This window comes from Vicugna pacos, chromosome 16 (genome assembly GCF_048564905.1).
Source record: "Vicugna pacos chromosome 16, VicPac4, whole genome shotgun sequence".
Taxonomy (NCBI): Eukaryota; Metazoa; Chordata; class Mammalia; order Artiodactyla; family Camelidae; genus Vicugna; species Vicugna pacos.
The window spans coordinates 17,195,823-17,210,170 of NC_133002.1; the positions used below are offsets into that span (position 1 = coordinate 17,195,823).

Here is a 14,348-nt window from a genome sequence, read left to right on the forward strand (position 1 = left end):
TTTAATAAACTTATTTTGCAGGGTGGGGAGGCGAGGTTTCAAAAGCCACAAGGGAGCCGCCTGGCCCCAAGGGGACTCTCAGAACCCCGGCCCGGACCCCGGCCGTCGGCGGCCTCGCGCTCCAACTCCACGCACAGTGGTCGCCGTCTCCGGTGGGCTTGGCGGGGCCGAGTCCGAGTGGGTGACCGGATCCGGCGGCGGGCTGGGCTCCGCACCACCGGGCCCACCCCCGCCCCGGGCCTCGCGCGGACGGCCCCCGGGTTCCGGCGGGCCAACGTGGCCCCCGAGCCCCGCCTCTCACCGCGCCGCTCCGACTGCGCCTGCTCGCCCCCCCAATGCGTGCGCCCGCCTGCCTTCGCGAAGCTCCCGTATCCGGGAAACGTGTCCCGGGCGACGCGCCGTCCGTTTCCAGGGCAACCCGGCACCTCCTAGCAACCGTGCTCAGCCCTGCCATGGCGGCCGCGAGTCCCAGCGTCTTCCTGCTCATGGTCAACGGGCAGGTGGAGAGCGCCCAGGTGAGCGGCCGCGGTCCGCGCGGGGCCGCCCCGTCGCCAGCCCGCCCAGCCGAGCCTCTCTGCGGGGGAGGGAACCAGCGTTTGAGCGGCGTGGCGCGAGGTCGCCCCGGCCCCTCCGCCCCGATGTGCGGCGTGGGGACACGTCGAGGGGCAGAGCGAGGCCGAGGCCACTCGGGGCCGAGCTCGGTGGAGTCTCGGGCAGGAGCCGCGGCTCGACCGGCACGCCGGGCCTCCACCTCTGGCGATCCGCGCCGGCCTGTGCGAGCGGGGCCCCGCACCCCGACCCTCAGGTCCTTGAACGCGGCTTGGAAGGGAGGTGACCCGGTTAATGGGATCCAACGGTGGTGTAAGGCTGCCGATGTCCTGGGGGTGTGTCTGTCAAACGGAAGGGGACCCTACCCTCCATCCCTCGCACTTCGTAATAACCGCCTGTTGTTGGTGTGAGGTAAGATACATGCCAAATACATGCTCAGCACCGCTCAGTCCTCACAACCGTGTGAAGGAGCTATTACTCGCATCCCCACTGTACCGATGGGAATACTTGCCCAAAGGAAGGGGCAAAACTGGGATTTGAAACCTGATCTGTCTGACAGAGCTTTGCTAGCGGGCCCTTCCAGGCTGTTTTTACAAATACTGTATTGTGAGGACTAACTGAGCTGGTGTACGTAAAGCTCTGCCAGGGCCTGACTCTCCATGGGCATCTCCCACCTTCCTGTTTCATTAGGGACGCTGCCCCACGCTCCCATCCTGTCTGCCTCCCCTTGACTCTGCGCCCAAGACTGCCTTCCCCTTTTCTGTCCCATCGGGGTCCCCCAGCTGGGCTGGGTCACACTGTGCTCCAAGCAGCCACCTCATCTCTGCTCAGGGCCCCTCCTCTCGCAGGCCTTCAACTCCAGCCAAGCATCTGCTCTGTGTCCTGACAGCTTCCTGTCTTCTGAGACAGGAAGCTTTTTACTTCAGCACCGTTTCCTTAGACCTCCTCCTGTGCCCACCCCTGTGCCAAGTGCTGGGGACGCAGACGGGTCTCCAACCGGCCCCTTGTTTCCAGTCTGACGGGGTTGGCAAAAATAATCACAATCAGTGCTGTGATGGAGGGAAACACCAGTGGCTGCGGGAGCTGGGATGTGGCCTTGAAACAGCCTGGAAGTTAGGGCAGGCAGCTGGCGGGTGAGCTTTGAAGGACGAGCAGGAGAACTCCAGAGGAAGGAAAGGGAAGGGCATGTTAGACTGAAGGCAGAGCCCAAGCAAAGGCCCAGCAGCAGTAGCAGCCGGGGAGTCTGCCCTGGACCCACATCTCAGGCCCAGGCCCTTGGCTGAACTCTACGTCCACACCCCCACTGTCTCGTAGCCCCTACCTGGTGCCTCGCGTTCAGAGTCCCTGGTGGCTGTTCCTGTCTGGCCAGCAGCCGGCCTCCGCGTGAGTCCCCGTGAACAGAACCTGTGTGCTTGCTTCCGCAGTTTCCTGAGCATGACGATCTCTACTGCAAGTACTGCTTTGTGTACGGCCAGGACTGGGCCCCCACAGCGGTGAGCGGCACTCCTGGGCCTCCCGGGCTCACAGTCTTCGTGACTATTGGGGTCTCTGAAGGCTCTGTCACACCTTTTCCCCTCCCAGCTCAGAACCATTTGAGAGATGGACACTGAGTTTAGGGGAGACGTCAACTCTCCAGGGCTCGGCCCAGCATATGTTCGGGCTGAGGCTCCCTCTGGACATCCCAGCGGAGCTTCAGGGTCAGCAGCGGGTGAGGGCGACGCTCCTCTGGAGCGCAGACATGACCTCCGGCCGGACACGGGAGCTGGGAGCCACCCTGGGAGGACAGGTGCAGGCGGAGGGGCATCCAGACCAAGGAGGAGGCAGAGTGAGGGGGCGGGAGCCCTGGCCAGGGGCGGTGGGCCAGGGGGTGGGGACAGAGAGGGCCGGGGGGCAGCCAAGCCAGGCCATTGGTGACTTGGCAGAAGCACTTTGGTAGAGTGGGGGCCAGGGGTCAGAGGTCAGATTGGGGTGGGTTCACGAAAGAAAAGGCAAGAAGGATTGGGGCCTGGTGGGTACTTTGCGGGGAACAGAGGGTAGGGGAGGTGGAGCCAAGGCGCTTCATTTTGTGACAGAGGATGGGATGGCACGGGCGGAGGCGGTGCCCAAGAGGGAAGGACGGCCTGCTGGAGCCGTCCCTTGGTGAGGCACAGGTGGAGGCGGCCCCCAGGCTGGCAGGCCCTCATGGAGGCAGATTCTCAGAGCCTGGGAGCTACATTCTCTCTCAGCTCCCTTTGTTGGGGGTTCGCATCTGGGCCGAAGATGGTGAAGAAACAGCTCTCCCCAGTGGCCGGTGGTGCATGGCAGCCTGGAGCTGGGACACTAGCTGTCCCTGTCCTTGTCCTCACAGGGGCTGGAGGAAGGCATCTCACAGATCACGTCCAAGAGCCTGGATGCACGGCGAGCGCTGGTGTGGAACTTCCCCATTGATGTCACCTTCAAAAGTACCAACCCCTACGGCTGTGAGTCTGCCCGGCTACGTCCTGCTGCCACTGCCCGTCGCCTGGGCTCTTGACAGCTTTAAACCGTGCTGTCAGCCACCTGGCAGCTCCCCCCTCCCACTCTCTTCTCACTCATCTCTGTGCACTTGACCTTTTGGAGGTTTAGGGGGAGTCAGATGAGGCCCAGATTGGACCTTGGACAGCGCCTGCCTCCCTGCAGGGCCTGGCGGTCTGGCTGGGAGGACTGAGTCCAATGGCTCTCCCTGTCCGTCATGCTGTGCTCCCACCAAACCCAAACCACCTACTCCTTCTCCGGGTCCCTTCTCCCCGGGACAGCATCCCCCACCCTACCTCTGGGCTCCTTCCCAAAGCCCTCTGTGCTTGCAGCGTTTGCTTTCTACCTTCTCTGATAGTTCTCCATCACTCTCACTTGATAAGCACCTACTGTGTGCAAAGCCTGGGGTTGTTCCCACTGGAGCTGTGAGGACTCTCCCTGTGTGGGCTTGGCCCAGCCTCCACATCCTGTCTGGGCTAGATTTTTCTCCACTTCTTTTCTTGTGTTAGGAAACTGGTGTCGCAAAAAAGTGACATCGTTTCCCTTCAGCTTCATATCCAGCAGCTGAGCATGGATCTGATCTCGGGTCCATCTGATCTCGTGCAGGTCTGGGCCTTGATGCCATGTGCGCAGGGCCCAGGCTTACCATGCACAGAGGGTCTGGGGCAGTGGCTGCCCAGTGGGCCCCCTGGGCAGGGACCACCATCCTGTTGTCACCATCTGGGAGTGAACAACTCCACCAGCTTCCTGGAGCAGGGCGCCAGGTAGCAGGCCAGTCCCTCCTGCCGAGGACCGCGGGGGAAAGGTGACGCAAAGATGGAAAACCAGACCACAGCACAGCGATTTGAAGGAATCGGACAGCTGGCAAAGTAGACGAGACCTGACAGGACAAGACCCGGGGGAAAAGGCTCCAGAAACGAGGCAGAGGAGCCGCTGATTCCAGCAGACGTGACTGAACGGCTGCTCAAGGCGTCTATGGCTGCTCTGGGTTCGGGATGCAAGAGGCAGGAAGATCCTGCGGCCTGGGCCCGCGTCCTCAGAGCGCCGCCCCCAGAGCAGGAGACGTGGAGAGGGGTGGGCAGGGGCTGTGGCCTGGTGCCCCCCCCAAACACGGCAAGAGACTCCCAAGCCAAACAGCCACAAACGGAGTCTGGCAGCGCGCCCGGAGGACGCACGGCCCCGGAGGACGCACGGCCTGGGCCTGTAGGGCTTCTTCCAGAAACAGCGGGTCTGTGCGGCGTCTGAAATCAGCAGGTGCGACCGACCCCATTAAAAAGGAGAGAGAGAAGTCACGGCCGTCCCCGTTAATGAGGGAGGGACAATAAAGTTCAGCGGCATCCGTGACAGATCTCCACACGGACTCAGGGCAGACGTCGCTTTTGTAGTGAGACGAGGAGGAGGCTTGTTCCCACCGCCAGCGTCGCACAGACAGAAGGAGGAAGAATTGGAAAAGGAGGACGAAACTGTCCTCGGTCACAGATGACGTGGTTACGTGTGGAGGATTTCCGAAACAACCCACAGGAAATTACTAGGATTAGTAAGTCCGCATGGCTGCCAAATAGAAGATCAACATACAGGACTCAGTTGCTTTCTGTATAGAAATAGAACATTGGTGTATTTCGTATAAAAATTAAGTAGAAACTGGTATTTTTAAAATGAGTTCTTCACAGTAATATCAGGTGTAACCTGTTGTACGAGGTAATCAAGCTTCATGATGAAGCACAAGCAGTAAGACAGCTCTGGCTCCAGGACAGACAGACCGCCAGGGTGCCCGGGGCAGCCAGAGCGCAGGGCAGGAGCGCGGCTGGGGCGGTTGGATTCGCACAGGGAGGGTGGTGAAGCCTGGTCCCTGCTTCATATGATGCACACAGTGTCCACCCCAGATGGACACACAGACATCAGAGATTGGAGCCGTGGTACCCAGGTGAGGGGAGACTTTAAAAGGATTGCTCAAAGGAGAAGACCCATGGACTAAACTGTGTTATGGTTTCTATTAATCAAAAGTCATCGTTAAGAGTAAAGAGAACACACACACACACACACCCCCACCCCCACACCCACACACCCCCACACACCCACCCACCAATGAGAAGTTACAAGCTGGGCAAGAGGCTGGAGCAAGCACCACACAGAAAAGGACGTTCAGGCGACCAAGAAACAGAGCAAGCTCTCAGCTTCATTTAAGGAAAAAAAGAAACAGAGCAAGCTCTCAGCTTCATTAAAGGAAAAACAATTATAATTAAGGAAAATGCCAATTAAAGCTAAAGGGAGCCGCCATGATCCAGGCGCCAGACCTGCCCGATCAGGAAGAGAGCGCACACTAGTCGGGCGAGGACCCCTCTTGGTGGGCCGCAGAGTGCTGGGGTGCGCCCCTGGGGAGAACAGCTCTGCGATCTTTAAAGACCTAATGTCCACGCCCTGGGTGAGTCCCTTCTTGAACACATGCCCGACAGAAGCGGGAGCCGGACCAGAGGAGTAGAGGTGACACCACCCTTGCCTCCTTCAGGTCTCAGGTGGGACGTTGTCCCGTGTTGAAGACCCGGAGGCCCTGGACAGGAAACAATCTGGATGAAGCCAGAAACGTGTTGGATTCACAAAGCTGATGGAGAGGCAGATGTACCGTACGAGTCCGTGCATAAATAATATTCAGAACACAGGCAGGACCCAGGGACTGTATTTGGGACGCGTTCTTTGGTGGTGAAACCTGGGAAAGAAGTGGTTGGCTCTGGGGCGGCAGCAGGAGTGCACGGCCTCTGTGTCTTCTGAGGCACAAGGAGGCCAGGGGCCAGGGCGGGGGTCGGAGCCTGGCGGGCAACTCCCAGGCTGATGACGCCTCCCGTGCGTCCAGAGGACGGGTGTCCTGACCCAGCTACAGGGAGCTGGTGCAGGCGGCCCGTGGGATGGTTAGAATTTTAAAGGAAGGTGCGGGAAGGCCTCTTCTTTCTCTCCAACCTCCCGAAGCCAGACACCCCCGGAACCAGCCCCTCTCTGGCCCATGAGCCCGTGTGGTGCGTACTTGACTCTGACCGCCCTCCTCAGGAGGATCCCAGGAGCAGGCCCTCTGGCCAGGTCACAGCTGTGGCCCCATCCTGGCTTTGTGGAGGGGCGTCCGGCCGAGCTCAGGGCCTGGCCAGCAGGTTCTGCTCCCCTACCTCCCCGCCTGCCCCTCTGGCCCCTGGTCCAGCCCGGCCCTCCGTCAGGCCTGCCTGAGGGCTTTGAGCACCACTGCCCTGTCCTCTGCCCGCACCTTCTCCGGTCTCCCCTCGCACTGACCTGGCCTTATCCTCCCCAGGGCCGCAGATCGTGCTCAGCGTGTACGGGCCGGACGTGTTCGGGAACGATGTGGTCCGAGGCTATGGGGCAGTGCACGTGCCCTTCTCTCCTGGCCGGTAGGTCCTCACTCTGTCTGGTCCCTGGGCCACAGCCCATCCCTCGCTGGGCAGTGCTGGCTCAGGACCTGGGCCCCTCAGCTGGCTCTTCCCAAGACAGACTTCACCTCAGGCTGGGAGTGTGGGGGGCCCCCCAGGAGAGGGGCACAGCCCATAGCTGGGGGACGCCCACATCGGGAGACTGATGCTGTCGCTAGACACCAGGTGGGGTGTAGGGTGTCCAGGCAGAGTTCCCGGGAAGTCGGGGTCAAGGGTTCAGACTCTCGTTTCTCCCCTCCGTGTCCTGCCAGCCCTAACTGAGGCCCCTCTGTGCCCGCTCTGGCGGCCTGAGGACACAGATGTGCCAGACACGTGTGACCACGTGGGCCAGATGGAGAGATGCACTCTCTCCTGTTAATCGCGGTGACAGGGTAGAGGCACAGCGTGTTCTGGGGCACAGGGTCAGCTGACCTTGGGGAGGAGGCCTTTGTCAGAGAAGGTGAAGGGAGGAGGGGCGAGCTGAGCGCTCCGAGTGGCTGAAACGGGAAGTGCAGGGCGCGAGGGGCAGGGCCCGGCTGGGAGGACGGGACTGGATGGGGCCGGTGACCACAGCCCTGAGAGGTCCAGGTTGTCCTGGGGGAGGGCGTCCAGGCTGGGCCTGGAAGGTGGCAGCGCACCTGGAGAGTGGAGAAGCGCAGGCTCTCTGAGGGGCACCGCTGAGCTGGGACTGGTTTCTGCAACCCTCAGCGTCCTCCCGACCCTTGAGAAGAAACCAGGCTCTCCCGAGACTCAGTTCTGCGGGCGGGGCCCGGGCCTTCTGGTCCATCAGGCTCCCCCAGTGCTCAGTGCCCAGCCGGGCACAGCGGGCCGCGCTGGGGGCCTGGGCTCTGGCCCGCTGCTGCCCGCTCTGAGCCTCCTGCTTGCCGGAGGCTCGGGAAGTTCCCCCACTTTCTGTCACTCAGCACAGCTGTCTGCGAAAACGTCTGTTCCAGGCACAAAAGGACCGTCCCCATGTTCGTCCCCGAATCTACATCCAAACTGCAGAAGTTCACCAGGTGAGCTGTCTGGACGGCCCCCGGCCCCTCCTCCTGGCCTAGGAGTGGGGCTGCTCCGTCCTTCTGGGCAAATGGATGCAGGACCCGTGGGGTTGCTAAGGGTCCCTGGGCCCCTTCGGCCACTGTTCCAGCAGCAGAAGACCCTGCACCTTAACTCTGTGCCGGGTTAAGCGCCTGCGTCAGATGGGAATATGCTCGAGACCTGAGGTGACACCGGGAGGATAGGGTACCAGAGGACACAGCCCGCGGAGCCACAGCAGGTCCCCTCCAGCAGGGGGCTGGACGCCTTCACGCGAGAGGTCTCTGAGGTCGGGGCCGGTGCAGCGGAGCTGGAAGAGCGTTCCAGGCACGGGCAGCTCGGTCCAGAGGGGAGCAGCCGGGACGCGGGCGTGGCTCATGGGCCCGACTCAGGGTTGAGGACAGAAGCCCCCTCAGCTCAGCCCAGCCGCCGCCGCTGCCCGGCAGCTTGGCCGGGGCTGGGCTGCGGCCCTGCTTGCGGCCAGGACAAGGGAAGGAAGGAGGCCGACCTGGGCTCCCGGGCAGCAGCCGGCAAGCAGTCCCGCAGGCCTGGCCAGAGTTCTGCTGGTGGAGCGCCAGCGATGGGCCTGGCCACAGGAGGCCTTCTGACTCTGGGGCCTGGGGAGGGGGAGTTCGGGTGCCCGCTGCCCCTACCACGATGGAAGGGCCAGTGTACGCTGGAGGGGACACTGTCCACCACAGGGCTGTCGGGGGCGGGGCAGTGCTTCGCATCAGGTCCCGGAGAGGCTGAGGACTTGGGGGGTCCACGCAGCTGTCCTGACTGGTGTCCACACTGCTCCATGCCCTGTAGCTCCAAGGGAGGGCTTTGGGCCTCCAAGTAAGACCTCCCTGAGGAGAGGGTTCTGCCGCTGAGAAAGTTAGACCTTACAGCTGGCCAGGAAGTTGAGGGTTTGGCTGATGGGTGGGACCTGGGGGCCATCTCCCGCCCTTTGGAGGGGCTCTCGCTGGGGAAGGCAGTTTGATGGACAAAACCTTTGCAGGCAAGGGGTCTGTGGGGCCCTTTGCTCCAGCACAATCCCCCTCTCCCTTCCCTCTGCTCGCCCACTGGCCACCACCTCCTGGCCAACCTCCTCGGCCTGGCTGGCCTGCCCACTTCCTGTGTTGGTTTCCTGTGGCCACTGTAACCAATTACCATGAACTTGGTGGCTTAAAACGACAAAAATCAACTTTCTCACTGTTGGACCTGGCATCCTCGGGGCAGTGATTCACAGCCTCCAATCTAGTCTTTCCATAGCAGTGGAAAGGTGTCCCCAGAACCGCACTTCAGACCTGAGTGCGGCCAAGGCTGAGAGGCCTGTGTGCCGCCGCCCACCCGCGGGGCCTCCCCTGTGCTGAGCAGCAGCATCGCCGCTCGTGCTCAGGATGTGCTGCTTCCTGAGCTCGGTCCTCACCGCGGCCTGGGAAGCAGGTGCCGTGCCGTTGGAGCCCTACCCCCTGGATGGGAAAACGGAGGCGCAGGGAGGCACTGAGGTTCCCCCGGCCCTCCCCACCCCCACCGCCTGCATCCTGAGCCCCCACTCACTGCGTGTCTGGGCCTGCTCTGAGCCAGCCTGAGCAGAGGGGCTGGGCCCTGGGCAGGAGGGGCCTCGCCCAGCCGCTGCCCCCTTGCCTTCGGGCAGCACGGGGAGGACACTCTGTCTGGGCTGGAGGTGCAGACTAGGAGAGGTTAACATCTTCTGGCTGGAGCCCCTGTGGCTCCCTGGGTGACCACTATCACCCGCATTACCCCTGAGAGCACTGGGACTCAGAGATGGGACGCGACTAGAAGTGACTTGTCCTGGGTCCCCCTCTACTGAGAGGAAAATGGAGAGAGCCCAGAGCTAGCTCCTCTGCCACCCCCCACCCAGGATGTTTGTTGGACTCTGGGAAGTGGCCCTCCTTCCCTGGGAAGACAGGGGGTCACTGTCTGGGTCCCCCTTCCCCACCTTGGTGGCCATCACCTTTCTGGGATTTCTGTCAGAGTTGAGGCTGCACCCTCCCAGCCCAGACCTCCCTCAGCTTTCACCCCGTGTGTCAAGCCCCTGGAGGACCGTGATGGGAAAGCATGGTGTCCAGCCAAGAGGAAGGGGGGCAGGAAGCACCGGCTGGTGGAGCCCTGCCAGGCCTCCCTGGCGCCCAGCCTACGGGTTCAGACAGGCAGAGGCGGGTGCGCAAGGGGACCATCCACTCTAGTGTCTGCGACATCCCAGCCCACGCCCTTGCTCACTGGCTCTCCTGTCTTCCCAGCTGGTTCATGGGACGGCGGCCCGAGTACACAGACCCCAAGGTGGTGGCTCAGGGGGAAGGCCGGGAAGGTAAAGTCTGAGCGCCCCTTCCCCCTACCCCCAGGGGGCAGGCTGTACCTGGGAGGGGGCAGTGGGCCCCGAGTCAGACGGGTGAAGGCTGGGGACCCGCCAGCACACGATGCGCAGAGGGTTGGCCTCGTCCGCCTGTCCCCACCGCAGCCCCTTCGCCTCCCAGTGAGGAGCACGGGCCAGCCACCCCCACTTGGCAGGAGAGAACATGGAGGCTGCAGGTTCCCAAAGCAGCCTGGCTGAGTCTCCGCCCTTCTGTCCTCAGTGACCCGCGTCCGCTCCCAGGGCTTCGTCACCCTCCTCTTCAACGTGGTGACCAAGGACATGAGAAAGCTGGGCTATGACACCGGGCCTCCAGACACACAGGGGGTCTCGGGGCACAGCCCGCCCCAGGGCCTCCCCACCTGAAGTCATCGGCCCCCCACTGCCCACTGGGATGGCTGTGTGGTCGCACAGGCCTACGATCATCTGCTTCAAGTGCAGCCGCGGGGTAGAGGGTGGAGAGGGGAGTTTTATGTAATAAAGTGTCACCTTTTCACAGAGCCCAGGCCTGGGACCACTCCTGCTCTCAGCACCACCCACATGAGCCTGGTCTTGCACTTGGGCCCAAGACAGGTGTGTTGCCCGCTGGTCGTGCCGGCTGTGCTGTGACCGCCAGCCTCCCTTGGCCGGAAGGGCAGCCGGTGCTGGGGGAGAGGCCCCCAGAGCTTTGTGGCAAGTGTCCCAGCAGCGGAGCCCACGACAGGCGCCCTATCTCCTCATGCCCCCACCCGCAGCTCAGGGGAGCCGCCCGCCTGGGACAGTGCCCAGCGCCCCCCCAGCAGGATGCCGAGGCCCCAGCCTTGCCACCACCCACCGCGGCCTCTTGCCAGGACTTGGCTTTAGCCCACTCCCCCTGCAAACCCCTGTGCCCCGTAGCTGTCACAGGGGCTCTGACCCCTGCACCTCCAGCCCCAAAGGCGCCCTCTTAGGGGCACCTCTGCGCCCGCTCAACCTGCCCCCGTGCCAGCCGCGGGGCCTGAGCCCTTGCTCCCTGCCAGCACCTCCCGCGTCCCTGTCCCAGCTCCCTCGGTGCGCAGGCTGTCAGGCCGCGTGGTGTCCACCCGGACTCAACGGTGTGTCTTTCCCTCCAGCTGCCCTGGGCCACATCACCATCCACACAGATGATCCCGCCCATAACCTGGCCTCTCCCTCAGCCCCCAACCTTGTAATGACCTTGACTTGTGTCCCCGACAGCCACCCAGCCCTCCCTGATGTCCAGAGGCTCCTGTGGGCACCAAGACCAGGTCAATGGCCTCGTGAACTGCAAGTCAAGCTGGCTTCTGGGCAGGAACCAGCTCCTTTGCCCACTGTCCTGTGTGTGGGATTGATACGGGTGGGGAAGGACACAACCAGAAACCGCATCATGATACAAATGATAAATTATATTTATACAGTAAATAAGTATCATAGTCAACACAAGTCCAAACCCAGCCACCTGTCCCAGGACTGAGAGAACTGCTGGGCCACGCCTGCACCACCGTGCAGGGTGGCAGGAGCTTGGCGGTCCGCATCCCACACATGGCGGCGCCAGTGGCTCTGTGATCAGTGCAACGGGTGACAGTGACAGGGGCTGGGCCTGTGGAGGAGTGGGGAGTCGGCGTGGGCCCTGGTGGGCTATAACTTCAGGGCCTCAAGGTCATGTTAGGAAGGGTTCTGGACTGTTACGAAGAATCACTGACCCCAGGAGCGAGTGTCCTGGCCCAGCCCCACCCTCCCCCATGGGAGAGGCCAGACCGGCCTCGAATGACTTTGCCCCCGGCCCACCCCATGGCTGGGCGGGAGCTCTGGGCGAGGGCAGCCCCAGGAGCAGCGCGGGAGAGGGGCCTGAGCGGGCAGCTCTGAATCGGCAGCCTGGCATTTCGACATCTCTCCTGTGCCCAGTGCTAAGGGTCAGGCCTCCTGGAACCAGAGAGAGGGGTAGAAGGGCCCGCCCCCCCCCCCGGGAGGGACCAACCACCAGGTGTTGGCTGTCCCTGGCGTTCGAGGTGAGGCGTACACAGAGGAGAGTGAGACTGACATGCCAGCTGACCAGACACACGACTTGGGTGTGGGGAGGATGTCCCTTCCCTGGGGAGAAGCAAGTTTCTCATGGTCTTCAATTTGAGACTTCATGGTTTTCTAGTGAGAGGTGGGGGCAGAGAGGGGGGGGGGGAGAGGTGGTCTTAATGCATGTTGGTTAAAAACTATTCTACGTGAAAATTTTTTTCTTCCTCTCCAAAATAAGATGATTATTTCTAAGTGGCAACGTGTGTCTGGAGTTGGCAGGGAGCGTGGGTCTCTCACCCCATCAGTCAGCCTGGGGCCACCCCTAGGAGCCACGCCGCAGAGCCCGCTGCCTCCAGACAGGGCCACCCCACACGTCCCCAGCTCTGCCCTGAGTGTGGAGTAAGACACGGGGTCACGGACAGAGTTCCAGATGTCTCTCCCATTCCAGATCGCCACTGTGAACGGAATCTTGTTAACTGGGCATGCCTTCAGTCACAAAAGAGGAGTTTGCTGATAAAAAGTGGTGAGTCACATTCAGGTGTTAGAGTTGTCTTTAACTTTCTTGATGTTGGTCCATCAGTAAGAAAAATAACCTCTCTCACAGGATCTAGCCAAAGAGGCTGAAAGTCAATCAGTTTGGTAATTCACCGAAAAAGGGAGTTAAAGGAAAAGGCAACTGGAGGCTTGGAGTTTTTGTTACTGTTGTAGTGTTTTTTTTTTAAATAAACATCATCTTTTACGTGTAATCAAATTTCCATATTTTTTCTATAAAGAATTTGCTTTAGTTTTTCCATAAGGCATTTTTTCTGTTCCTATTTAAATTTTTTTACAGAGTTAAAACCATAAATAAGAGAATTTAAACCACTAACATGACATGTGCCAATATCTTCATTCAGCCTGACCTGGTAAATTCTATCAAAACTAGACAGTTAAATAAGAACCACGTTATAAAAATATTAGCCAAAAAAAGACTATTAGATAATTCCGCAAACTCAAATATGAAACTGTCCTAAACAAAATATGTGCAAACGTGTACAAGCATAGAGCACGTGGCAGGGCTATGCTCAGGTTAGTTTAAAGCTCGCTCTAGTGGGTTTAATTCAGGAGTTGCTCCACGGTGGTGACGTTTACTCTGGACTCACACACGAGTCAAGGAGAAGTAAATGTGCACAACCGCCCCCTGGAAGGTCAGTGTCAGGGAGCTGACGCACCTCCCGTCCACACCTGGGGCCGTCTAGGGTGTCACTGGGTGTAGGGGTGGGAGCCAAATCCTAGGCGGGTGGTGTCCCAGGACCCTGGGCTGGGGCTGGGCCGGCACTGAGCACTCCCGCCTCCTTGTCCAAGGCCCCAGGGAGCCCAGCCGCACTGGGGTGGCGGCCAGGCTGGGTCAGGGGCCCCCTCAAAGGCTCGGAGACCCGCCCGCGTGCTGTCCGACGTCTCAGTGAGCCCACCACCGCTCGTCTGAGGGTCAGGCTGCAAAGACACCCTTTTATCAGAAGCTAGACCGGAAAGCCCTAACCCCCCACTCTCGGACCCCATTCCACAGACGAGGTCCCCCCCGGCGTCCTTGGCACAGATGCTCTGCGGCGGGTCCAGGCGGGCACTAGAGGAGGAAGGGGTTGGTGGTGCCAGTGGCCGGGGCTGCCGACGGGGGGCCGCCCAGGCCGCCCACCATGTTCATCGTGGCGGGGCCCAGGGGCGTCAGGGAGGAACCGCTGACCCCCAGGGCAGGGTGTGAAGCCGTGGACGTCACGGAGGCCATGGGCTCCACACCTGGGCTGGGCCCGAAGGACGCGCTGCTCCCCAGAACCGGGCTCCCCCGCAGCTGGTTCAGCGTCAGTGGCTGGGGCTGGTTCACCTGGAAGGGGTTGACCGGGGCGGCGGCCGCGGCTGCACCTGAGGAGACAGCGGAGGGGTGCAGGCTACAGTCAGAGCTGTGGGGCCCCCGAGCCCGACGGCTGGCACACCACCGGGAGCACAGTGCCCTCCGGCCCGGGCGCCCCATCCCAAGGCAGACTCACAGGCCGCGTGGTCAGAGGACACCTGGCTGTGAGAAGGCTGGTGAGTGGCTAGCACTCGGGCTCCTTCAGGGTGAAGAGCTGGCACTGCTCCCTCACACTGTTTGCTGAGCTCCGCCACCACAGATGCCCGGGAGAGGGCAGCCGAGGGGGGAGGCAGGGACCGCAGCGCGGCCTGAAAGCAGCAGTCCCCGTGCTGCACCGGGGTCCCTGGCATAATAAAGGCTCTGACAAGTCCTGCAGTCAAGAAGCAGATGCAGATCCACCGTACCAGGGTTTCCAGAATGTCTCTCACATCAGACAGCTTTTCCGCTTTTCAGCCAAAACATCTGCCAATACGCTGCCAAAAAGCACGGCAGCTGCCGGCACTGAGTCTCCAATGCAGCTGGGACTCCGCTCACAAAGGCTGCCCAGGAGGGGGTCCCAGGCCTCCCAGCAGGAGATGCTGCCCATTCTCCCTGTATCAGCTGCTGCTCGCGACCCCAGGAAGGGACCATGCAGGCT

General features: G+C 61.5%; 2 protein-coding genes across 9 annotated transcripts in view; one reads left to right on the plus strand and one right to left on the minus strand.

The window, feature by feature from the left end:
* Nucleotides 1–386: 386 nt before the first annotated feature.
* B9D1 (B9 domain containing 1) lies at nucleotides 387–13,007 on the plus strand. 7 transcript variants are annotated; one of them, XR_012059470.1, is made up of 11 exons: nucleotides 387–515; nucleotides 1,974–2,042; nucleotides 2,131–2,335; nucleotides 2,897–3,008; nucleotides 6,335–6,431; nucleotides 7,373–7,465; nucleotides 9,731–9,798; nucleotides 10,340–10,413; nucleotides 11,035–11,084; nucleotides 12,275–12,349; nucleotides 12,431–13,007. XR_012059470.1 is itself a non-coding variant. In XM_072938512.1 (10 exons), exons 2-9 carry the CDS (start codon nucleotides 1,984–1,986, stop codon nucleotides 11,050–11,052), a joined length of 726 nt encoding a protein of 241 aa, XP_072794613.1. In that variant the 5' UTR covers nucleotides 387–515; nucleotides 1,974–1,983; the 3' UTR covers nucleotides 11,053–11,084; nucleotides 12,275–13,007. The 7 variants fall into 7 exon arrangements, 6 of the variants coding, with proteins under 6 accessions (XP_072794613.1, XP_072794610.1, XP_072794612.1 ...); XM_072938512.1 differs by having other exon boundaries at nucleotides 12,275–13,007; XM_072938509.1 differs by lacking the exons at nucleotides 10,340–10,413; nucleotides 11,035–11,084; nucleotides 12,275–12,349; nucleotides 12,431–13,007 and adding an exon at nucleotides 10,064–10,338.
* The window catches only part of EPN2 (epsin 2), a 55,823-nt gene continuing 53,834 nt past the window's right edge, over nucleotides 12,360–14,348 (minus strand). For both annotated transcript variants that reach the window (XM_072938508.1, XM_072938507.1), the window contains one exon: nucleotides 12,360–13,722. In XM_072938508.1, coding sequence (XP_072794609.1) covers nucleotides 13,430–13,722 — 293 coding nt within the window. In that variant the 3' untranslated portion in view covers nucleotides 12,360–13,429. The remainder of the gene's footprint in view (nucleotides 13,723–14,348) is intronic.

Excerpts from the sequence above, each read along its gene's own strand:
- B9D1 (XM_072938509.1), top strand. The coding sequence starts at position 1,984 with ATGACGATCTCTACTGCAAGTACTGCTTTGTGTACGGCCAGGACTGGG. Across the intron at positions 3,009-6,334 it reads AAGTACCAACCCCTACGGCT|GGCCGCAGATCGTGCTCAGC; the intron begins GTGAGTCTGCCC and ends TATCCTCCCCAG. Across the intron at positions 9,799-10,063 it reads TCAGGGGGAAGGCCGGGAAG|TGACCCGCGTCCGCTCCCAG; the intron begins GTAAAGTCTGAG and ends TTCTGTCCTCAG.